This window comes from Mixophyes fleayi, chromosome 4, assembly GCF_038048845.1.
Source record: "Mixophyes fleayi isolate aMixFle1 chromosome 4, aMixFle1.hap1, whole genome shotgun sequence".
Lineage (NCBI taxonomy): Eukaryota > Metazoa > Chordata > Amphibia > Anura > Limnodynastidae > Mixophyes > Mixophyes fleayi.
Window position 1 is genome coordinate 336112086 of NC_134405.1, and position 24577 is coordinate 336136662.

At 42.9% G+C, this 24577-nt stretch overlaps 2 protein-coding genes across 2 annotated transcripts in view; both read right to left on the minus strand.

Annotated features, from left to right (window-relative positions):
* Window positions 1-8445: 8445 nt before the first annotated feature.
* Window positions 8446-24577, minus strand: part of LOC142150880 (uncharacterized) — a 147232-nt gene continuing 131100 nt past the window's right edge. Inside the window, exon 4 of the mRNA XM_075206053.1 lies at window positions 8446-8664. Within this exon, the coding sequence (XP_075062154.1) occupies window positions 8608-8664 (57 nt within the window). The 3' untranslated portion in view covers window positions 8446-8607. The remainder of the gene's footprint in view (window positions 8665-24577) is intronic.
* Window positions 8636-10219, minus strand: LOC142153179 (E3 ubiquitin/ISG15 ligase TRIM25-like). Its single transcript, XM_075210514.1, is given in 2 exon segments — window positions 8636-8758; window positions 8761-10219. Coding segments are annotated over 2 exon segments (1497 nt in total). The 3' UTR covers window positions 8636-8720.

The following is a 24577-nucleotide window of genomic DNA, read 5'->3' on the forward strand; positions in this document are numbered from 1 at the left end:
TATAATGTGTATGGGGGACAGTATATGACTAATGTATGCTATTAAGTGAATGTGGGGCTGTTTGGGGAAAATTAGGTATATTTATTAAATGAAATTATGAATTATTTAATGCCTGAGATGGTTGTGGGAAATGTTTATTTTTATTAAATATAAATGCTATTTAATTTCTTGCTGGGGTTGTTTGGAGGGAGGGAAAGCGGTTAATTTATTAAATGGGAATACTATTAATTTAATGTTGGGGCTTGTTGTAGGAAAATAGGTCTATTTATTAAATGTATATACTATTTAATGTCAGGGCTAGTTGGAGGGAAATAGATGTATTTCTCAAATGTGAATACTATCATTTTAATGTTGGGGCTGGAGTGAGGCCTAATTTTAAAACGTGGGTGTTATATTGATTTAACACCGCTGCTGGTTGGAGTTTTCTAAATTTCATGTAACCATTTTTTTTTCAAATAGGGCCCCCAACATTCCAGGATCCAGACAAGCAGCAACTGATCTAAAGACACCAGCAGCCACAAGTGGAGACAATGACAAGACAGGTAAGAGAGACCAGGACATTCTGCCAAGTGTCCTGAATTTGGTGGGTGACTGTCCCGCTTAGTCAGGATTTGGTCTGACTACAAGGACAGTTGGGAGGTATGTACTGCTTCACATTGTACTGCTTGTGAAGACAGAACTGTGTGCACCTAATAGTAGTGCTCACAGTATTGCCTGTGTATTTGTTGAAAATGTGTCTAATAACCATATTACATCATAGGAGTCCCCTGTCTTAAGTGCCTAGGGCCGCCAGAGCCTTAATCCAGCTCTGGTTAGCAGGAGGGAGCGGATAGCTACTCCCAGTTCCTGGATAGGACACAGCCTGCAGAGCAAGCCGAGGAGCTCTAAGTCTCATGAGATTTATTAATCTTGTGAGACTAAGTGCATCCCTGCTCACTCTACAGGAAGTTCCCACCCTGCTGGATGTCAGCAGCATCAGAAGCATAGATAAGTGCTGGGGGTGTTGTAATGTATTTCTGGGGTGGGGTGTGATATGATAGGGAGGGCCTGATAAATGTAATATTTTCTTATAATGTATGTATCAATGCCCCATGTTGACCACGCCCCCAACATAATGTGGGCACGCCCCTGGCAGCGCCGCTGCGCAGCAGCGGCACACAGTTTTGTCCTGCTGATCAACAGAGGTGGGCCTGTATGCTTGAAATGCCAGGGCTGATTTTTAGTCCCAGTCCGGCCCTGCATGTAGCTCTTGTGGATGTAGCCCTTCGTACGCTTTGCCAGGATCCGAGGGTGGTCATTCTTTTAAAGTCAGAGGAATACATTCTGGCCACCGTGCTCGATCCTCGGTTTAAAGTGTATGTTGTGTCTCTGTTTCCGGCGGACACAAGTCTACAGCGGTGCAAAGACCTGCTGGTCAGGATATTGTCCTCTGAAGAGGACCGTGACATGCCAACAGCTCCACCCTCATTTTCTTCCACATCTATGGCTGCGAGGAAAAAGCTCAGTTTTCCTAAAAGAGGCGCTGGCGGGGATGCTGACAACATCTGGTCTGGACTGAAGGACCTGCCAACCATTGCAGACATGTCTACTGTCGCTGCATTGGATGCGGTCACAATTGAAAAAATGGTGGAGGATTACTTTGCTGACACCATCCAAGTAGACATGTCAGACAGTCCATATTGTTACTGGCAGGAAAAAAAGGCAGTTTGGAAGCCCCTGTACAAACTGGCTCTATTTTACCTGAGTTGTCCCCCCTCCAGTGTGTACTCGGAAAGAGTTTTTAGTGCAGTGGGGAACCTGGTCAGTGAGCGGAGAAGGAGGTTGCTTCCTCACAACGTTGAAAAAATGATGTTTATAAAAATGAATAATCAATTCCTCAACGAAGTACAGCACTGCCATCCAGATAGTACAGAGGGACCTGTGGTTGTGGAGTCCAGCGGGGACGAATTGATAATGTGTGAGGAGGAGGAAGTACACACTGTAGGGGGAGAGGATTCAGAGGTTGAGGATGAGGACGACATCTTTCCTCAGTAGAGCCTGTTTAGTTTGTACAGGGAGAGATGAATTGTTTTTTTGGTGTGGAGGCCCAAACAAACCAATCATTTCAGCCACAGTTGTTTTGTAGGCCCTGTCGCTGAAATGATTGGTTTGTTAAAGTGTGCATGTCCTATTTCAACAACATAAAGGTGGGTGGGAGGGCCCAAGGACAATTCCATCTTGCAACTCTTTTTTTGGCATTATGTGACCATTCAACAGTCGTTTGCCATGTTCAAAAAGTAAAAGAAAAAGTCAACAAATTCAAAAAATTAAATCAAAAGTTAAATGCCCTGTCATTATTTAAAACAAGAGGTATTGACGTGCTAGAATTAGTGTAGTGTTAATATGTTATAAACACTACACTTGGAAGTTGGAGGAGGTATTGTGGCCCCGGTACCAAATTTAGTACCGGGGCCACTCCACTACGCAGTCCAGATACTTGTTTGGTGGAATTCTGACCAGTTGAGGGTGTATTTATTATATTGTGGCCCCGGTACCAAATTTAGTACCGGGGCCACTCCACTACGCAGTCCAGATACTTGTTTGGTGGAATTCTGACCAGTTGAGGGTGTATTTATTATATTGTGGCCCCGGTATCAAATTGTGTACCGGGGCCACCCCACTACGCAGTCCAGAAACTTTTTGTTTTGGAATTCAAACCCGTGGAGGGTTTTTTAATTATATTGTGGTGACCACTCCTCTACGCAGTCCAGGTACATTTTTTGGTGCGATTCAGACCACTTGATGGTTTTCTTATTATATTGTGGTGACCACTCCTCTACGCAGTCCAGGTACATATTTTGGTGCGATTCATACAAGTTCAGGGTTTTTAAATTATATTGTGGTGACCACTCCTCTACGCAGTCCAGGTACATTTTTTGGTGCGATTCATACAAGTTCAGGGTTTTTAAATTATATTGTGGTGACCACTCCTCTACGCAGTCCAGGTACATTTTTTGGTGCGATTCAGACCAGTTGATGGTTTTCTTATTATATTGTGGTGACCACTCCTCTACGCAGTCCAGGTACATTTTTTGGTGCGATTAAGACCAGTTGATGGTTTTCTTATTATATTGTGGGGACCACTCCACTACGCAGTCCAAAAAGATACCTCGTTGCAACGTTTTGGACTGATAACAATATTGTGAGGTGTTCAGAATACACTGTAAATTAGTGGAAATGATTGTTATTGAATGTTATTGAGGTTAATAATAGCGTAGGAGTGAAAATAAGCCCAAAAACTTGATTTTTGAACTTTTTTTGCTTTTTTCAAAAAAAATCCGAATCCAAAACCTTAAATCCGAACCAAAACCTTTCGGCAGGTGTTTTGCGAAACAAATCCGAACCTAAAACATCAAGAAAATCCGGATCCAAAACACAAAACACGAGACACCAAAAGTCGCCGGTGCACATCCCTAATTCAAAATGGCCGCTATATATTACAGTTACTAAAACCATTGGGCTGATTTATTCAGGTATTCAGCCATGTGTTAGTAAAACCTCGGATTAAATGGGATTATCCTTTCTATTCTCCCTCTTTCTCCTCTCCCATATATACTGAGGTGTCTGTCAGCGTCTGTATAGGGGGAGATGGGGGTATCACCGACAGAGACATTTCTGACAGGAAATCTTTTTCTTTTTGGTTACATCCCCTGAAGATGATGAAGATGAAGGTCTAATAGGACGTGTCCTGTGTTATATCTGTGATTTATATGTAAATAAAGTGACCATGACACAGTGGTTATTGCTTCTTTACTGTAGAACTGCAGGAAACACATTACACAGAAGATAGATTCATACACCATTATATACAGCACAAAATAAGATCCGGTGTATCCCTCCGCCGAATACACACAGTGATAGGAACTACATACACCACGTCCTCTGTCTGTTATCTGTTATAAGCTCACTAGAGCGGGACATAGGAGAGAACAGCAGTGACTCAGTGACTGAGGCTGCATCCTCCATTGTCCCTGCTGAGGAGAAACCTGATGTGATTGGACACTGGTCACATGACCACGCCTCCAAGGGGTGGGGCATAATGGATTTGCTTCAGAAAAAAACAGCTTAATCAGGGTGATTATAGGAGAAAACGCAGAGTAGACCAATCACGTCTCGCGCCATGTGCGCTCAGACCACGCCCCCAGCAGCGCAGTTTTACACCATACATAGGAGTATACTATATTAATTTTCAATTTTGAGAACTATTTGGGACTATTTAATATAACACCGGAGTCCATTGGAGAATATTCCAATGATTTTACATGTTATGCCTGGTATAGACCCCGGACTGTCTCTTGGGTGATTGATATTTACATTTGATCCTGCAGTCCTAATAGGCTGTGTTTTAATATTAAATTATGACTTTTTGAATCAATTGGTTTATATGTAAGTGCAGTGATTCAGGATATAGACTTTATGCACCATATTTATTTGACTCCCTAATACCGCTGTGTATTTGGCGGTTTTTGTTCCCTGTATGTGGTGTTGTTAGGAGGAGCATTACCTCTTATTCACTGATAATATTGGGTGTTTTCACAGCGCCATTATAAGGTATTTTTTTTTCTACCCTATAAAGTGCCAGTCACTCAGACAGTTACTGACATCCAGGACATTTCTGTACAATAAGATCTCTGTGAGGGGCTGGACAGACCCCATGTTCTCCTGGCACCGGCTGTGTCTGAAACATTGATTTGTTGGGCAAGAAAAGATGGGAAAAGTGATACAATTCTAAACATTAAACATCTGGTTTAATTCCTTATATGATTTACTTTAAAGGATAACTTAATATATTGGTTGCGCTCACAATCCTGCCGCCTCTTCTGTTGTATGTAATGTTAACAAACACAAGGGGGGTGGAAGTGCGCAGTTGTCCATGCAAAAAATATCCAAAAAGATACTGAGCATTCAGTACGCTTATAGTAAAACACATTAGTACTACGCTACTGTCAGTACATAATAAATCAGAAAAGATCATGAGGAACTGGGCATTTCATCAATATCAGAAAAAATTACACTGTCAGGTCCAAACTTTTCCAGGGACTTTACACTTCAAACTGAGTCATCAGGCTGCTTAGGTGGGCAATATACTAATGACTCGACCCCCCAAAGTGTCTCCTTCCCTCCAGGACTAATAAATCACTCTGTGAAATACACTTGGACTTGACATGGTCGTAATTTCATATTAAAATGTTGTCACCCCCCCAGCAGAGCAACTCACCTTTTCTACCTCTGCACCAAGGACAGATTGTATTAATACGATTGTGACCTGTTATCTCTGCCATGAGTTACAGAGCGGGAAACACTATGGTGGTGCTATGACTTTATAAAAGTTTAAGAGGTACCACCACCCCCGGACATTATACTGACCAATGTAGTTGGCGGTGATCAGAAGTGGAGGATTCTGGGACGATGAGGGGGCTGTATATCCAGTATGTTGGGGGTGATATTGTTTCTCCTGCTGTGTCAGGGATCTGTCCTGTGTTATTGTCAGATCACTATGTTACGCTGCTCAGTGTATCTTACGCTGCCTCTTCCCACTCTCTATACCACTATCCTGACATCGTCTCTCAGGGGGCCACAGATGTACAGAACCATCATTACTTCCTAACCACTCTGTCCATTGTTGTTCATATACAGTATTTTGTAATACACAGAAATGTACACTGGGGAAATTATATGTTTGCTAAACTGCATTCTTTCCAAAAGTAAAAGATGACTTTGCAAATACAGATGTCCTTTTTTTAAAATAAATATTTATATAACTTTTAAGTATATTTAGCCATCATTTAATGCCTTTTTGGCCTCAATAAACTCAGGGTACACTCAATTTATGTGGTATGCCTTGTTGGGCTACCCATATCGTTCGTACCAGTGGTCGAAGTGAAAATTTTAAAGTGCTGGTATGGAACTTTCAAATGAAATGAACGGCCGGCGTTTAGGGATTTTGATAGAGTGAAATTAATTTTAAATGCATTTTAACACTATATAGTATAATATAAAACATATTAAATGATTCAAGGCTACCCATCCTGTGTCCCCCACCTCTCCTCAGGGGCAGACTGGGCCCATAGTGGGCTGGGTCACTGTGCATCCTTCATTACACTGTGCCCCCTCCGTTCTTTGCTTACCTTTTAATGACTTTTGTTTCTTCTGTCCTCTTTCTTCCTCTTCTTTCTTGTCTTCGGTGTTCTGGCTCCTCTCTGCGCGCTCCTCACTGACAGAGCCGGGAATTCCTATTTTGAACCTAGTTCCTGTGCTAGTTGTAATAAGAACGCTAACTATAACGCCAAATATAAGATCCGCACATAGCACAAATTGGACTGACGGAATACATATTATTATTATCTACCTACTGGAAACGTGGTAGACTGTAGTGTTGTCATACATCTATCTTTTGGAATGTAGAGATCACAAAATTTATGTACAAATAATATTCCTGGTAATATCGGTGTGTCAGGATCATGTTAATATATGTACATTTGGCCTGGGGGCTTCCTTCTATTCACCCTAACTCACACTCAGATATACCAGCTCCCAGTCACCCTATACCCTTGTTCTCCATGTATAAGATTCTCCAGCTATAATTGGGGAGAGTAGTGGAACAGGGCGCTTACCAAGTATACATCGGGAGGAACACAATACCCTAATAATAATCCAGGGTACAGTTATAAATAATATTCATACATTGTTCTCCAACCGCACAGCTAGGAATGCCTCAGATAGAATAAAGGGGAACTAATAATCTTCTGCTTATTTATTGATACATTTACATACTTTAGGGGCTAAAAAAAAAAAAAAGAGTAACATCATCATCCATGTGTGCCCTTGAAAAGATCATTTCACTTTAAAACAAAACAAAATTTTGCTTTCAATAAAAAAAGCTCAGACCCTTTGGATCATTACCTGTATATAAAACATTGTGTTACTTGCAAGTAATTGCTGGTTACATACATTTTCTAGTAAAGTGTTTCTACCATCATAAACCATCTATACAGCGGGGGAACGAGAATGCGGGGTCCACACTCAGCCGCGTCATTCTCCCTATAACACTCTGCACTACGGTGCTTTCAGTCTGTGTACATATTAATTAATTATTAATGTAAAGTTTACCTGCAATAATCATGTGTATGCTGACTCCATCCAGCACAATGTACATAATATCCCCTTATTTATATATGTACAATGCTCCCACTTTATGATGTCAGTATAAAACACAGATGAAACACTGATAGTGAGAGATACTTACAATGTTATCTAATATATAAATGCTTAGTGGCGTCTGTGTGTGTGTGAAAAAAAAAACAACAAGTTGCAGCGCCACCTGCTGGGCAGAGTTATACACTGACCTACTAAATTCTTAGTGTGTGTGGGGAAAAAATTTCAAAAAGGGCTGAAATTTGGTAGGGCTCAAACTCATTTTCGTGAGGTAATTTTACCTCATGAACACACATGAGTAGAGGCGTGCGTTAGTGTGTGTGTGTGTGTGTGTGTGTGTGGAAAAAAACTATTTTCTCAGAAAGGGCTCATCCAATTGACCTGAAATTTGGTATACTGACATTATTTGACAAAAAAATTAGAATAGTCAAGTCAGTTAACTTCCATCATCCCCCCTTCCCCCCCGTGGGAGGGGTAGTAAAGGCTAAATTTACGAGTTGAGGGGTCAAACTCATTTTCGTGAGGTAATTTTACCTCATGAACACACATTAAAAAGGGCGCTTGCGTCGGGAAGTAACGCTCTTCCCCTGAGGAGGCCTGGGCTAGGCCCAAATGCATGACAAGAACCTTTTTAAGACCTTAAGTATCTTGATTTGACTAGAATGCATGAGTGTCATGCACGGGTTAACTTCTTAATACATACTTCCCAACTGTCCAGACCTCAGAAGAGGCGGGTCTTACATGAAAGGGGTGGAGTTTCAAACAAAAGATGTTATTTAGGAGAGGATCTGGGTGGGGATTGGACACATCAGGGCGGGGCTTATTTTCCCCGATTCTGCATATCTCAATATTGGGAGGTAGGTTATTACCTTTTAAAGCTTTCTTACGCTGAGATAATATCTGGTAAGTGACAGTGGCGTTATACAGGGTGCGGTATAAAGAGAGAGGACTGTATAACAGGCAAGTGTATAATTATAATAATAATAATAACAATGCTTATTGAGTTGGACAAATATCAAGTTACTAAAGATTAGCAGTGATGCATGCTGGGAGTTGTAGTCCTATCCGTATTGTACTATGTAAGAAAAAGTCTTAAACTGTAATTTCAAGAGGGCGGAGCTATAGAGGCAACACCCTATCCACCCCCTGCATACATCACAGCCAATAAGAGACTACAGCAAAAGGGTATACACTGGCTGACAGATAGTTATTGCAGCCAATCACATTTACTAGTAAATAAAAAATAAGAAGTCCCACAGAAATATATATTTATAATGAAAGTTTCTAACACACCAACAGGGGAACAAATCCAGACACACTGGTCACCTGGTTACACAGGAGGAAGGGATCAGCTGTAGCTCCACCCACTGCTTCTTTCTAATGGATAATAATACACCAATCAGATTCCCCTCCCTAAGATGTCACCAGTCTCTGGGCAGATTTCTTATGATCATTTCCCTCAGCTCCTGACTCCCCCAGATATCGTTATACAACCTCCCCCTACACATAATGCAGCATGAAGGGGCTCAGTGAAGGTGGCAGTGACGGTGTGTAAGTGTCTGATCGGGTCACACAGAGAATAAAAGGACAGCTGTCCAGCCTCATAATCCAGATATATCCTCACTCTATCACAGGGAATATTGTCAGGTAACCGGATCATTTTATTGTCATGTATCACTGAGTACTGATTATTATACCACCTTATACACCAGGACTTGTTATTATCTCCAATGCCTGACTGAGCTCCTCTCCTGTCTATACTGGGATAACACATCCCTACCCTCCAGCTCACTGAGTTACTGATCTCCACTTCCCAGTAATGTCGCCCTGAGGAAAATCTCCTGGTGCTTATTACCTGATTACACTGAAATCTCTCTGGTGTTACTGGACGTTTCCGGTTTATATCTGACCTGGATGCAGTTTTCCTGTCACCTGATATATGTATATAATTACCAGCTGTGTTTACATCCAGTAATATGTCTGTAGCTTCCTGCACATAGATCCCTATATTTATACCTCTTATTATATCAGATAATGTGTGTAATTTCCCTGAGATGAGACCCATATCCAAATCTACACCATGGACCCGGTCATCATGTCTCTCTCTGTCCTCAGTATCACACAAGTCACCTGTGTCTGGTTCCTGTAAGACAGTCACTGGATCAGACATGTTACACAGCTCCTCAATGTGATGCATCTTCCTGGACAGCTCGTCCTTCTTTATTTCCAGCTGCTGGATCAGATCAGAGACTGAGAGTGAAACGCTCTCTTCTTGCCTGGAGATCTCATTCAGGACTCTGTTCTCTAGGTCTTCCAGCTGTCTCCTGATGTCTGTAAACAGGGCAGTGACTCTCTCTGTTACACCAGCTGCTTTTTCCTGATCTTCTCTCCTGCGCTCCTGCAGTCTCTGGACTCTTTTCTCAGTCTCCTCTCTCTTTGTGGTCAGTTTCTGCAGAACGTTTCTCAGTTTCTCCTTCTTCTTCTCAGAGGCCTCATCCAGTGACTCCATCTGATGTCCTCTGTGTTCCCCGATCAGACAGCAGGACACACAGATACAGGCAGCATCCTCAGTGCAGTAATATTTGAAAAGCTCCTTATGGACGGAGCATTTCCTGTTCCCCAGGGAAGTGGTGGGATCAGATAAGACGTGTTCTGCTGACTTGCTGTGTACTCTCAGGTGATTATCACACAGAGAAGCCTCACACAACAGACAGGATTTAGCAGCAGGTACAGGAGAGTCCACACAGTAAGTGCAGAAGATCCCAGTCTCCTCCTGATCTGGCCGAGTAGACAGGAAACTCCCCACTATGTTACACAGAGTTATGTTCCTCTGCAGTGCAGGACGCTCCTGACACTCTGCTCTGCATTCAGGACAGGTGTAAACTCCAGACCCCTCCTGTGTATCCAGCACACGATCAATACAGACCCGGCAGAAGTTGTGTCCACATCTCAGTGTTACAGGATCTGTATAAATGTTCAGGCAGATGGAACAGTCCAGCTCCTGTCTCAGATCAGCAGACGCCATCGCTGACAGCAGAAGAGAGAAATGAAAGTGAAAGTCTCTGACACTCAGACACCAGTGGGTGTGTTTCACATTCCCCACACAGGGCGAGGCTGAGCTTGTCACTCAAATGATATCTGTAGGCTCAGTTATACTAAGGGACACAGCTAATACATAAAGGGACATCATGCAGAAACAATGGTTTATTTTTAAACAGTAAATAAGCCATTTATTAAAATAAAAAATACAAATTTTTCAGGAATTACACAAAACTAACTTTACAAAAAACAGTTATTGAGGTTGTTATTATTTTGTGATTAAAAAATATTGATGAAGGAATCAATAACAGTTTATTTGTTTATTTCCTGATCCCATAATAAACAGTATTAAATTGCTTGGTGCCGATATTACGTAATATGTCCAACTATCTCCCATTCTTAGGGGGAGAATTCAATTGACCATGATGTTCCACAGAGCACAGCAGCTGCACGTTTTTTACCATTACTACGGTAAATATTAACGCACATTTTTGCTTGGAACTCTATGGGGTGCAAGAAAAAATGAGTGAGATTTCTGTAAAAAAAATCAGCGCAAGGTGTCTTGCGGCCGTTCCGGAGACTCCTTGCGTGGATATTATCACAACTGAATCTGCCCCTTAGGAGCATATTCAATTGACGGCGCGAGCGCCGAAAAACCAGTGCTCGAAAAATATTACCGTTAATACGGTAATTACTCCCTGAGCTGCGAGCTGAAATCCAGCAAGTAAATTACCATATTAACGGTTTTTACGCGCAGATTACCGTATTAATGGTAATATTTTTCGAGCGCGGGACTTTCGGCGATCACGCCGTCAATTGAATACCCCCCTTAGAATCTGCTGTTTTACATTATAAATATATAGCATTTATCGGCTACGCTGCCTCATATTATTGAATGTGTCATATATTTGTTAAATAAAGAAAAGTCTCAGCATGCTGGGACTTGTAGTACCACAACATGAACAGACACGCTAATTCAGACACACTAATTCTAATTTAGGATTAGAAGAACTATTTGTTAAATATACAGTATTAAATGCATTAATAATGTATAATTGTTGAATAATCAAAGTACAGTAGATTTACAAAATTGTAGTTCTTGCCTTTTTACATATGAATGTAGTAAGTAGAGATGGGCGGGCTCGGTTCCCCGAGATCCGAACCCACCCGGACTTCGCCTATCCTGCCCGTTCGGTATCGAAATCAAGGCAAAACGTCATTGTGACGTATTCGTATTTCTGAGCTTGGTTCTCGCGAGATTTGAAAAGCATAAATACCGGCCTCCACAGCAATCCATCGCCATTTGACAGAGGGAGAGAGCAGGGTTAGGCAGGGCCGGTATTAGGGTCCATGGCGCCCTAGGCAAAATCGGCGCCCTCTCCCCCCCCCCCCCCCGCAAAAATCGGCACCCTCCTCCCTTCTCCCCCCTCACCCTGTCGTTTCTTACCTTGTCTCACCACCGCCGCCTCTCTGCTTCGTCTCCTCCCCTCCACTCACTGACACTAGTAAGTGGAGGGGAGGAGACGGAGCAGAGAGGCGGCGGTGGTGAGCAATAGCCTCTTCCTCCCCTCCCTCCCCATGCATCTGAATGCTGTGCGGCGGCCGTGACAGGTATGGTCAGCGGTCGCCGCACAGTTTTAAAATTAATTTCCAGTTCTGTGGCGCCCTCCAGAGCCCGGCGCCCTAGGCAAGTGCCTAACCTTGCCTAATGGGAGCGCCGGGCCTGGGGTTAGGTCACAGGCTGTATTAGAGCAGGGACAGAGCAATAATTGTACACATTATTCTTTCATTTCTAATCTATTAAAATTCTATTATTAATTCAAATTCTATTAGCAATTGTTAGAGCAGGAAGAGAGGAGGATAGAGCAGGCTTATTTTTCTATTTTTTGCACTACAAGTGCTTTGGGGTGTCCCATATTCCCCAGTGTTTTACACTAATTTTTATGGCTGTCAAAAAAAAAGTCATATTTGTCAGCAGTATCTATCTAATACAATATTTTGTACTACAAGTGCTTTGGGGTGTCCCAGATTCCCCAGTGTGAAACAATAATTTTTCTGTCTGTCAAAAAAAAGTCACATTTGTCAGCAGTATCTATCTAATATAATATTTTGCACTACAAGTGCTTTTCCCAGTGTGAAACACTAATTTTTCTGGCTGTTAAAAGTCATATTTGTCAGCAGTATTTCTAAAAAATTTTGCACTACAAGTGCTTTGGAATCAGCAATCACCAGTCCTGATGGTAGTGTTCCCAGTACGTCATCTGGTAAAGCCGATGTAAAAGTACATAGTCTTTTTAGATGAAGGAAAAAAACACACACACCAAAAAAAAAATTACAGTGTTGAAGTGAAAAAGAAGTGTAAGTGAGGAAAAGTTAACTGTCGATAAAAAAAAAAATTGTCAACATGCCATTCTACACACGCAGGGGCAAAGAAAGAATGAGGCCTTCGCCTTTCTCTATTAGTGGCAGATCAAAAAATGTTACTGAGCCTTCTTGTAAGGTCACTCGTGACCAAGCAAGACCAAGTAATTTGGAGTCTAAAAGTGGTGCACAACTACTGTTACACGTGAAAGGCGAGCTGCAAGAAAACAGTAAGGCATTAGAGGATAATGTATGCTCTGAATCAGAAATGACACCAATCCCTGGGGAGAGTCCATCCAACAGTGGTATGTCTAATCGTGAGCATTCTGATAATGTACCCATAAAGAAGGTTCCTTTCAGCAGTTCTGCTGATGTGTGCCTGAGCAGCCCGAGTGTAGCCGGTGATACACCAAGTGAGGATGCCACTTTGGAAATAGAAGAGGATGAGGGGGAGATTTGTGTAGGCGACGAGGGCGCTAATGATGATGTTGATGATTATGATGCAGACAGATACCAAATTGCCTTTGTCAATTTCTATTTCTATTCTAGACTCTATAATGGCTGAATAGTTTTCTATTTTACTCCTAGTGGAGAGGGGGTCTGATGCAGACAGATACCAAACTGCCTTTGTCCATTTCTTTTTATATTCTAGTTCTACAGTCTATGCAGGCTGCTTTTTTTCTATTCAACTACAAGTGGAGGGTGGGGAGGGGGGGGAGGGGCATAGACAGCCACCAAACTACCTTGGTCCATTTATTTTTTATATTGTTCAGTCTATGCAGGCTCCTTTTTTTCTATTTAACTACAAGTGGAGGGTGGGGGGGGGGGGCTATAGAAATTGAAACGAAACTGCCTTTGTCCATTTTAATTTATATTGTACAGTCTATAATGGCTGAATTTTTTAGTACTTTCTACAAGTGGAGGGGGGCCTAGAGAGACAGAAACCAAACTGCCTTTGTCCATTTCTTTAGATGTTTAACTATAAGTGTAGGGTGTAATATACACCCAAAGACGATGGCTGCATTGTGTCAGGCGCCGTATCCGCACTGACACTTGGGGCAGGAGACAAACGCCTGCACCTTCCAAGCAACCACGTCCTGTTGCCTAGCAGCAGGACGCTATCTCTGCTCACCTGTCTGCAGCCAGCATGTGTTACCGCCAAAATCTCCCTAACCCTATCAGGAGGCACCTTAGGGTATATAAGGCAGCCTCTGACACATGTCTAGTGCCAGAGTATTAGGTCTTCAGCCTTGCTCCAGCGTTTGTTCCTGTGTTGCTGTTATTTGGATTCTGACCCGGCTTGTTCCTGACTTCTCCTTCGGTTCCTGATTCTGGCTTAGACTGATAATTGGTATTGACCCGGCTTCCTGACCATTCTCCTGCTTCTGATTTGGCTATATCCGTTCCTCTGGTTGTGACCCGGCTTGTTGACTACTCTTCCATCCTGCATCCTGGTGGGCTGTCACCGCTGCCTCAATTGTTACCTCGCCAGCTGACTGATACTGAGGGCCGCGACCTGCGCCTCCCTTGCAGCGAAGTCCATACCTCCTTGCGGGGGTTCCTGGTGAAAACCAGGGGCGTGTTAGACTCCGCGCCTTAGTACTCAGTAGCGCCAACTGCTGGCAGGTATCATCAATTCCACAGAGTAATTCTGACACATTGCCAATAGGCATAGAAGGAGAGGAAGACAATCTGGTTTGTGTGTAAAATTAATGACGGCCTACCAGGAATTAAACTGTTTTTTTTCATAATTATATAGCTTTACAATTACCTTATTTATCCAAAAAACAGGTGGAGCACTAAATTTGGTTATTTTATGCCCAAAAACATTGATTTTTAAACAAAATTGCAAAACAAAACCAAAACACGCAAGGGTGGTTTGGCAAAACCAAAACCAAAACACGACGGTAATCCAGATCCATATCCAAAACCAAAACACGGGGGTCAGTGAGCATCTCTAGTAGTAATACACTCCAGAAATAATTTATGTGGCCCATAAAAAATATTCAAATGTTTTTTCAAATCATTTTAATTGAACTTAATTAAACGTGTTCATAAAGTAAAACAAGGGGAGATTGGGGAATAAAGATTGTGAAAAAATACATTCAAGCAGTGACATCTGTACATAGACTGAGATTATTATGTTGTGGTTCAGGTTGGATTAAAGATTCTCACATGATCCAGGTAACAGGACAGAACAATCATTAGGGAAACGGGGAAAACAGGGAAAGGGATAAAGGAAAATAACCACATTTATAGTAGGTCTCACAGGATAGAATGTGTAGTTCCGGTGCGGCTCCTGTTGTCCTGATTATACTTAACATAGATAGATGACTTACTTAGAATTTAATGTGGACGAGGTTCATACTAACTGGTACAGTAAATTTCCAAAATTAAAAAAAAATAACTGTAAACATAAATATGGAAAATTAGATATAAACATCCCTGAGAAGGATGTGACTCGTCTCTCCAGAAGAGCCGATGGCTAGTTGGGCCGATCCAGCGGGGCAGTATGCCCGCCCACCTGCCCGAGCAGCGGCTGCTGCTGCTGCTCGGTGGACGGAGTTTCAGTGATGTGCGGCCATGTGGTTTTATTCACATGGGACGGCATCTGTCACGTGGTGCGCATCCCATGTGATTACTTCCTATAGTGTGCGTGTGGCGCCATGTTCATATAGTGTGCGTGTGACACCGTGTTCATATAGTGTGCGTGTGGGGCCGTGTTCATATAGTGTGCATGTGGGGCCATGTTCATATAATGTGCATGTGGGGCCCTGTTCCTATAGTGTGCGTGTGACGCCATGTTCATATAGTGTGCGTGTGACGCCATGTTCATATAGTGTGCGTGTGACGCCATGTTCATATAGTGTGCGTGTGACGCCATGTTCATATAGTGTGCGTGTGGGGCCATGTTCATATAGTGTGCGTGTGACGCCATGTTCATATAGTGTGCGTGTGACGCCATGTTCATATAGTGTGCGTGTGGGGCCCTGTTCCTATAGTGTGCGTGTGGGGCCAAGTTCATATAGTGTGCGTGTGGGGCCATGTTCATATAGTGTGCGTGTGACGCCATGTTCATATAGTGTGCGTGTGACGCCATGTTCATATAGTGTGCGTGTGGGGCCGTGTTCATATAGTGTGCGTGTGGGGCCATGTTCCTATAGTGTGCGTGTGGGGCCATGTTCATATAGTGTGCGTGTGACGCCATGTTCATATAGTGTGCGTGTGGGGCCCTGTTCATATAGTGTGCGTGTGGGGCCATGTTCATATAGTGTGCGTGTGGGGCCGTGTTCATATAGTGTGCGTGTGGGGCCATGTTCCTATAGTGTGCGTGTGGGGCCATGTTCATATAGTGTGCGTGTGGGGCCCTGTTCATATAGTGTGCGTGTGGGGCCATGTTCATATAGTGTGCGTGTGGGGCCGTGTTCATATAGTGTGCGTGTGGGGCCATGTTCCTATAGTGTGCGTGTGGGGCCCTGTTCATATAGTGTGCGTGTGACGCCATGTTCATATAGTGTGCGTGTGGGGCCCTGTTCATATAGTGTGCGTGTGGGGCCATGTTCATATAGTGTGCGTGTGGGGCCGTGTTCATATAGTGTGCGTGTGGGGCCGTGTTCATATAGTGTGCGTGTGACGCCATGTTCATATAGTGTGCGTGTGGGGCCCTGTTCATATAGTGTGCGTGTGGGGCCGTGTTCATATAGTGTGCGTGTGGGGCCATGTTCATATAGTGTGCGTGTGGGGCCATGTTCCTATAGTGTGCGTGTGGGGCCCTGTTCATATAGTGTGCGTGTGGGGCCCTGTTCCTATAGTGTGCGTGTGACGCCATGTTCATATAGTGTGCGTGTGGGGCCCTGTTCCTATAGTGTGCGTGTGACGCCATGTTCATATAGTGTGCGTGTGGGGCCCTGTTCCTATAGTGTGCGTGTGACGCCATGTTCCTATAGTGTGCGTGTGGGGCCATGTTCCTATAATGTGTGTGTGGGGCCCTGTTCCTATAGTGTGCGTGTGGAGCTATGTTCCTGTAGTGTGCGTGTGGGGCCTTGTTCCTATAATGTGCGTGTGGAGCTATGTTCCTATAATGTGCGTGTGGGGCCCTGTTCCTATAGTGTGCGTGTGGAGCTATGTTCCTATAATGTGTGTGTGGGGCCCTGTTCCTATAGTGTGCGTGTGGAGCTATGTTCCTGTAGTGTGCGTGTGGGGCCTTGTTCCTATAATGTGCGTGTGGAGCTATGTTCCTATAATGTGCGTGTGGGGCCCTGTTCCTATAGTGTGCGTGTGGAGCTATGTTCCTATAATGTGCGTGTGGGGCCCTGTTCCTATAGTGTGCGTGTGGAGCTATGTTCCTATAATGTGCGTGTGGGGCCCTGTTCCTATAGTGTGCGTGTGGGGCCAAGTGGACAATGTAGTCAGTGTGATTGTGTCGCCAATCACAATGCCGACACTAAAAGACCAATGCCGCTGGATTCGGCGGCTATACCCCGGACCCGCCAGCATTGGTCTTTTAATGTCGGCATTGTGATTGGCCACATTGCGAAATTCAATTTTGCAACTTTTTTATATATAATAATACACAGTAGATTTAAAATAGTCCAGTTTTTAATGTGACAATCCTGGTTTACTGTGTCCAGACGTATCAGCACTGTGGGAGGCTCGATTGTCCTATAAAGCTGCAGAATGACTGCAATTGGTGCAATATACAACTTGTCCAGTAGATGGTGCTGTGATGCTATATTTGTGCATTATCTGTAGCCACAAATCTTAAATGGTTTTCTGGGCATTTCAGACATCAGGAATTATGTTTAATACTATTTACAATTACCCAGATCTGCGTTATCCAAACTCGTACTGCACACTCAGCAATCAAAGCAGCGTATGTGCAGTTATATGACTTTCTGAACAAATATGTCCCAGCATGCAACAATATTACTGATTCAGCTACAATACTTTTTCCTTGTTTTGGGTTTGTTGGCTGTAAGTTATACTTGTCTACTCTCCCGGAATGTCAGGAAGACTCCTGAACTTCGGGGGACAAGACATCCTCCCAGATCCGGCCCACAAGTGGGCATTTTCCGGACTTCATTACACGAATTGCGGTGAATCTCGTTATTGTAGTCCCACTGTCCATTGCGCGATGTCACAGATTACAGCACTGATTAGCTGGGGCGGCCATGACATGAATTGCGCCATCATGCCCCCTGCACTTTCCCCATGGAGCTCCTCTTTGGGATCTTCCTTACAGAAGGTCCAACAGCAGGCAAGTGTGGTGTAAGTATATTTTTTAATTCTATTTCTTATATGTTTTCACAGCTGCACACAGTCACACTCTGTCTGCTGTATAACTATGTTTTTAATAGATGTCTATTTAAACCCATCACCTATATATGCACCGCAAAACTCCTTGGTTTTGCACCAATGTACCTGTCAGGCACCGGACCCGCTGACCACCTGGTTGGGGTCAGGTTCTCCAACCTCTACTCCCCTCTCTTAGCGGGTCCCCGTGGCTTGCGCTGGCGGGCGCCATCTTGCCTGTATGAACTGCACATGTGCAAAACCAGCCCTTTTCAAAACGCCTTCCATTCACCTGACTGACTGATTGCCTGTCAGCCCCGTCTATATAAAGCACCTGTCTCCTTACCTGAGTGCCAGATCTCTTTAGGTCTCCTCTCCTGTCTAGACGTGGTCCAGTCTGGCTCCTGTTCTCCTGCGGCTGCTGAGAACTATCACCAACACCTGCGTTCAGCTATCCGGTGTTTCAGCATGATCCTGTTGCAGAGTATTACCACCTTTACCTGCCCCCAGCTCTCCAGTGTATCAGCGCTATCCTGCTGCAGAGCGTTACCACCAATACCTGTTCTCAGCTCTCCGGTGTTACAGCGTCATCCGGCTGCAGAGTGTTACTACCAGTCTCCATCTCCTGCACATCAGTGCTTCTGTTCACTGTCTACCAGCAGACCATCGCACTTCCTCATGATCCTGACCCTAGCGGCCTCCTAGCTCCACAGGACCTCTGTACCTCATCTGCCTGCAGAATATACTCCTCATTATTACTCCTATCAGCAACCATCTTACTCCTGTGACTCGGTTCTCATCTCGGTCTCGCTTGTGACCCACCTTGAGAACCGCGACCTGTGGTTAGAGAGCCGCAAAGTCCAGACTCCCTTGCGAGGTATCCCGGGGGAACACCTCCCTCTCCGTTAGACTCTGCGCCTCTTGAAGGGTAACATCCACTCAAGCAGACCATACGGGTTCTTCCAGACCCTAGACCATGACTGTACCTAGGTAGTTTGCTTAGTGCTTTGCAAGATCTGATACTCTTCAGTCTCAGGAGACGTCTCTGCAAACTATCAGCTTCTATTGGATCAATAAACCGAATGTTGGTTCAACCCACAACACAGCTGCCTCCACTCTTTGTGATGACTCCGCTTTTAAAGCAAATTAAATAAAGAAAAGGTGACATTTTGACATATCTAGAATCGCTGTATAGTGCAGCAGGGCTGATGGGAAGATTATTTTTATTTTATATCAAACTTTAATAAATTGATTATGGATTTCTAATTATTAATAAATAAATATATAAAAGAACAATGCAAAATAATTTTTGCTGTTCCCTGATACTGGCACATACTGGCTAGTGAGCCTATGCTAGCCCGGACACTGCGCGAGTCATACCGTGCGCACATGCGCAAACCAGTGGCTTGCGCAACAATAAATAATGATTTACAAAATAATTTAAATGTCAATGGTGCTTTCTCTTATGTTCTTAATCGCAAATTAGCTTAAACAGCAGCAGTTTGATCAATCTCGTGATTCACAACCACCTCTTTTATTTTGGCTGTTTTGCGGCAGTTTTGCAAACCCCAGCTTAGTAAATCCGTCTGTTTGTATGTTCACCATAAATAAAATCGGGATGGCGACTTGTAAAGTGGTGGTTTTGAAAAATGTCACATCTGGTGGATGTAACAGCGGTTTGGGCTTTAGTAAATCCGGCGGTTTCAAACCCGCTGGAAAAGTAGCCAAAAAAACTACGGTTTGAGCAAACCGCCCGTTAGTAAATCCAGCACTAGGTCTTCTTATTTTCCAGTCTGACACCAGACTGATTAATGGCTGCACCTGTGATGTGTGTTTAAGAGGATACAGAACAATCGTCTGCACTAGTCTAATACCAGTTAATTCACAAACATTGTATATGGTCCCTCTGGTAGCAGTTGATGAAGTGATTCGGGTGCTCATTCAGCAGTATATGTTTTATATTCAAGTGTTAAAGAAAAGTAGAAGGAAATACCCCATATAAGGGGCACTGCCATCTGCATAACTTAAACTACATAAATCTATAGATGGTTCCAGATTAAGATCCCTACTTCATGCACAGTCATGGATTTTTCTGTATTGCCATAGAGGACAAAACATAAATAAAATATAAACTTTATTCCTTGCCCATAAAATATTATTAAAAAGCAAAATATTGTAATATTAAAATAAGTGAGTGTTCATCATAGGCAAACCGAGGGAGGGGGTGTTCCTAGTGCCTGGAAACCCCCTCCTAGCCTGGGGCACTGTGTAATAGAAGTGGCTGGACCCTGCCCCCGCCTCACATGGCTCTGCTCGAAAAGAGAGAGCTGCATGCACCTAACAGTACTGCACACAGCATTGCCCGTGTATATTATGGGAATAGGAAGAGTTGGAGAGCAGCCAAGCACTGTCTAAAATTATAACCACGCCCCCATGCATGCTGGTCACGCCCGCTGACGGCGTGGTGTGGAAACCCCCGCTCTACGAATCCTGCGTTTGCCCCTGTTCATGGGGCATAAATTGAAATAAAGACTCCAAAGCTCTAAAATGAAGGCATCTAGTTGGACAGGACTCAGTGGTGATGGACTAAACAGATGCACTAACAATTTTATGTAGTTCAATGTATCACTCTGTAGAATTCAGTATGACAATGTTTTCATATAAGTGTTTTAATAGTGTTAAAGTTTGTTTGATAATTCCACTGGAGCCTATATAACACTTTGAGCTTAAATACTTAGGGGAGTTGTAAACTATATTATATTTCTCCTTCTTTTATCATCAGTGGATTAAACTGTGCAGCAGTCAGTGAACATGATTATATATAATAAATAATTTTCCATCCAGAGATTTAGCCATTATCAAAAAGGAACTGTTTTCCTTGGACAATCCCCTCCCCCACTTTATATAGCAGGTAGCATTTATCTAAAAAGAGCAGTGAGACCTAAATACATTTACATTTAAATGAACCTGTCGTCCAATCATGTACATCAGCAACGTGGCTAAGTGGTTAGCACTTCTTCCTCACAGTGCTGGGGTCATGAATTCAATTCCCGACCATGGCCTTATCTGTGTGGAGTTTGTATGTTCTCCCCGTGTTTGCGTGGGTTTCCTCCAGGTGCTCCGGTTTCCTTCCACACTCCAAAAACATACTAGTAGGTTAATTGGCTACTATCAAAAATTGTCCCGTGTGTGTCTGTGTGTTAGGGAATTTAGACTGTAAGATCCAATGGGGCAGGGACTGATGCGAGTTCTCTGTACTGCGCTGCGGAATTAGTGGCGCTATATAAATGGTGATGATGATGAAAGATCACATAATTTGGTCAGTGATTACGTGGTGTTTGAGTGGGATTTCTGTGCTGCTGTACACTACCATCTACCCCAGGAGATCTGTTCCCCTAACCCGGGTACACCCCTCTACAGTTCTAAATCATATTCATATATTATTCTCCAAACGCAACAGCAAGGGTCAACACAGAATAAAGGGGAACTTCAGATTAAAAAACAGAAGATTATTTATTGATACATATATGATACTAACAAGATCTGCCATCCTATCAACTTTTTATTTTTTTGCCTCGTTTTGGAATCCGAAAAAGCGCGAAAGTACAGAGCCAACTTGGCTCGGTACTCGAATCGCCTAAGTTCGGGTGGGTTTGGTTTTTGGTAAACCGAGCCCGCCCATCTCTAGTTGAAACTGAATTTATGCAAATTAAGAACAGTGGTCTAGCTAATTCTGACTTTAGCTCCCTAAGCACCCTTGGGTGTATGCCATCTGGACCTGGAGCTTTATTTATCTTAATATTTTTCAGTCGTCTTTGGACTTCTTCCTTTGTAAGCCAAATATTAATTAATGGTATGGCTGCATTTCCATTTTTATGCATTATTCCTACCATTTGTTTCTTTCTAATAAATACTGAAGAAAAGAAAGTTTTTAATACCTCTGCTTTTTCTTTATTATCATTAATCAATCCACCCATCTCACTTCTTAGGGGTCTATATTGTCTCTTTTAATCCATTTGCCATTTATATACTTAAAAACAGTTTAGGGTTTGTCTTACGTTCTTTTGCAACTTGTTTTCAATTTTCTAGTTTAGCCAATCTCATTTCCTTTTTGCATGTTTTATTACATTCCTTGTAGATACAGAAGGACTCCTCAGTCCCTTCAGACTTAAACAATTTAAATGCCCGCCTCTTCCTTTCCATTTCTTCCCTTCCCTTTTTATTTAGCCACATTGGTTTAGACTTAATTCTTTTACATTTGTTTCCCATAGGAATGAACTATTATCCTGTTGACTGCAGCAGGTTTCCCCTCAAAATTTCTTAATATCCCTCGATATTAACAAGTTTTCCGGTCCTTGATGCAGAGGAAGTATAACATTATACCACCAGCATGATTCAATGTAGGGATCGTGCTTTTGGAATCACGTGCTGCGTTAGATTTCTGCCTAGCATTGAAGCCAATCGTTCAATCTTGGTCTCATCAGGACAGATAATCTTTCTCCACTTGGTATAAAGATCTTCCCCATGCTTTCAGACAAATTCTAGGCAAGATTTCATGTAGCCAGGCTACTCTTGTCCTATGGATAGTTTCTATCAACTCTGCAATGGAAAGCTAAACTGTCAGAGCTGCCAGGCTCCTCTTGGTGGGTACCCTGACAAGTACCCTTCTCGGACGGATATTCAGTTTTGTTCTAGACAAATTCACAGTTGTGCCATATTCTCTTAATTTCTTTATGATGGATGTGATAGTGCTCTGGGGGATGGTAAACAGTTTGGAAATCTCATTATAACCTTCTTCTGACCAGTGCTGATCATTAACATGTTCTATTTGAATTTTCTTTGAACTTCATGATGAAGCTTTGACCAACTGTAGGACCTCTCACAGACACGTGTGTTTATTTTCAGATTACGTGAAACACTAATTGTACACAGGTGGGATCCAATTACTTATGTGACCTCTGAAGACAACTAATTACAGCAGGATTTACTTGGGCAAAATGCTCAAGCAATCGTTGTCTGTTTTATATTTGTAATTACTTAAGAAACAGGTTTAGTTATTTTGTTTCGGCATTGTGGACTGTTATGTTTTGATCAGTGGGAGGGATTCTCGGATAAATTCATTATTATTTTATGATGTAAGAAAGTAAAATGTGTCAAATTCCCAAAGTGGTAAATACTTTTTATAGCCAAAAAGAGATGGCAAAAATAGGGAAAATAAAAATCTTGTGTTTTCCCCTGTGATCATTTTACGACACCATTTACATTTCAAATCCCCCCTCCAAATGCTGCACTTGACCCTCCACTTCATGCATACTGCAGATACCCCAGACTTTTGTGACAATTACACTGTTTCAATGTGAGCATATGTCTGCGACTCTCTAAAGTTAGTCTAGTCTGTGGATTATCTATGGTGGATTTCAGGGGACTTGGGTTGTGGAAGTAAAGCTTGGGAAGGAAGACTGTTTTCAGTACAGAGGAATGCAGTTGTCCAGGTTATTCCATCTCCTATGGTCAGTAATGTGAATAAAAATGAAGCACCTAAATTGATAGCTGTGATTCAGGTCCAATCAGGTGCCTCATTCAATGTACACCTTGGGTCTGAGTCATTAAGGAATGTATCCCGTGAATGGGTGCCTATCGTCAGCACAAAATATACTGCGCTTGCCCAGACCCAGGTGGTACGCAATAGAACGCAACCACGTCCAAGTCATCTCTGAGTGCAAAGACACTTACTACAGCCACTGATTTAGGGGAGTGAACAGGGTGGGGAATGGGCGAGCACACATAGGCAATATACAGTAAGGCTGTTCTCGTACAGTCACGTCCAAGACAAACTCAGGTGCACACAGAAGTACGCTGGTTTTCTGCTGTATCTCTTGCTCCAACTAGGGGGCTAGTTTAAGTTCCGAATACTAGTGCGGACGGCTGAGTACTCCCAGTTCTGAGCTGGAGTAAAGTTAAAATTCTTTTGCAGAGTGGGAAAGGCCGCACCTGGCAAGGGACGCACCTCATTACAATCATTTTAAATTTCGTTCATGCGCTGCTCTGCAAAATGAGTTGCATCGTTGTACCTTCTCTGTAACGCGCCAGGAACCGAACGCCCTGACTCCACCAAACGCCTCCCCGTTGTGTGCAGATGTCATTTCCTCTATAACTGTGACCGTTCTGCCCTGCAAACCTATAACATTAATTGAGACTGCAGCTGCAAAAACCACTGAGCTGCATTTGTGCCGCCGAACCTCCAATTTGCCCATTGTAAATCAAGAGGTGATGGCTGGATACTAAAATATAGTATATTTAACTAACTCACATTTTCACAAACCATCCGACACCCATTTCACCTGCTACAGAGTAGTCTGCCCCCAACTGCAGTTCCCTGTGTTAAATTAATTTATTGATGTTAAGAAAGACATCTACCATAAACATTTGTATATGATTTGTGTACATTATAAAAGACAAATATTTTCAATTTAAGCATTATTTGATTATTAGAGCTACCAAAGTAAATACCATTTATATTTTATATCTGCACCAAGAAAGTTGGCATTTTGAAAATAATAATATTTGTTCTATTGCCCCCTAAATATTGCTGCCTGCGACAGCTGCCCCAGTTTGCCTCCCCCTATGTACCCCCCAATCTTTAATAAATGTCATTATATCAGGACAGGGACCAAGAATTGGAAAATAAATG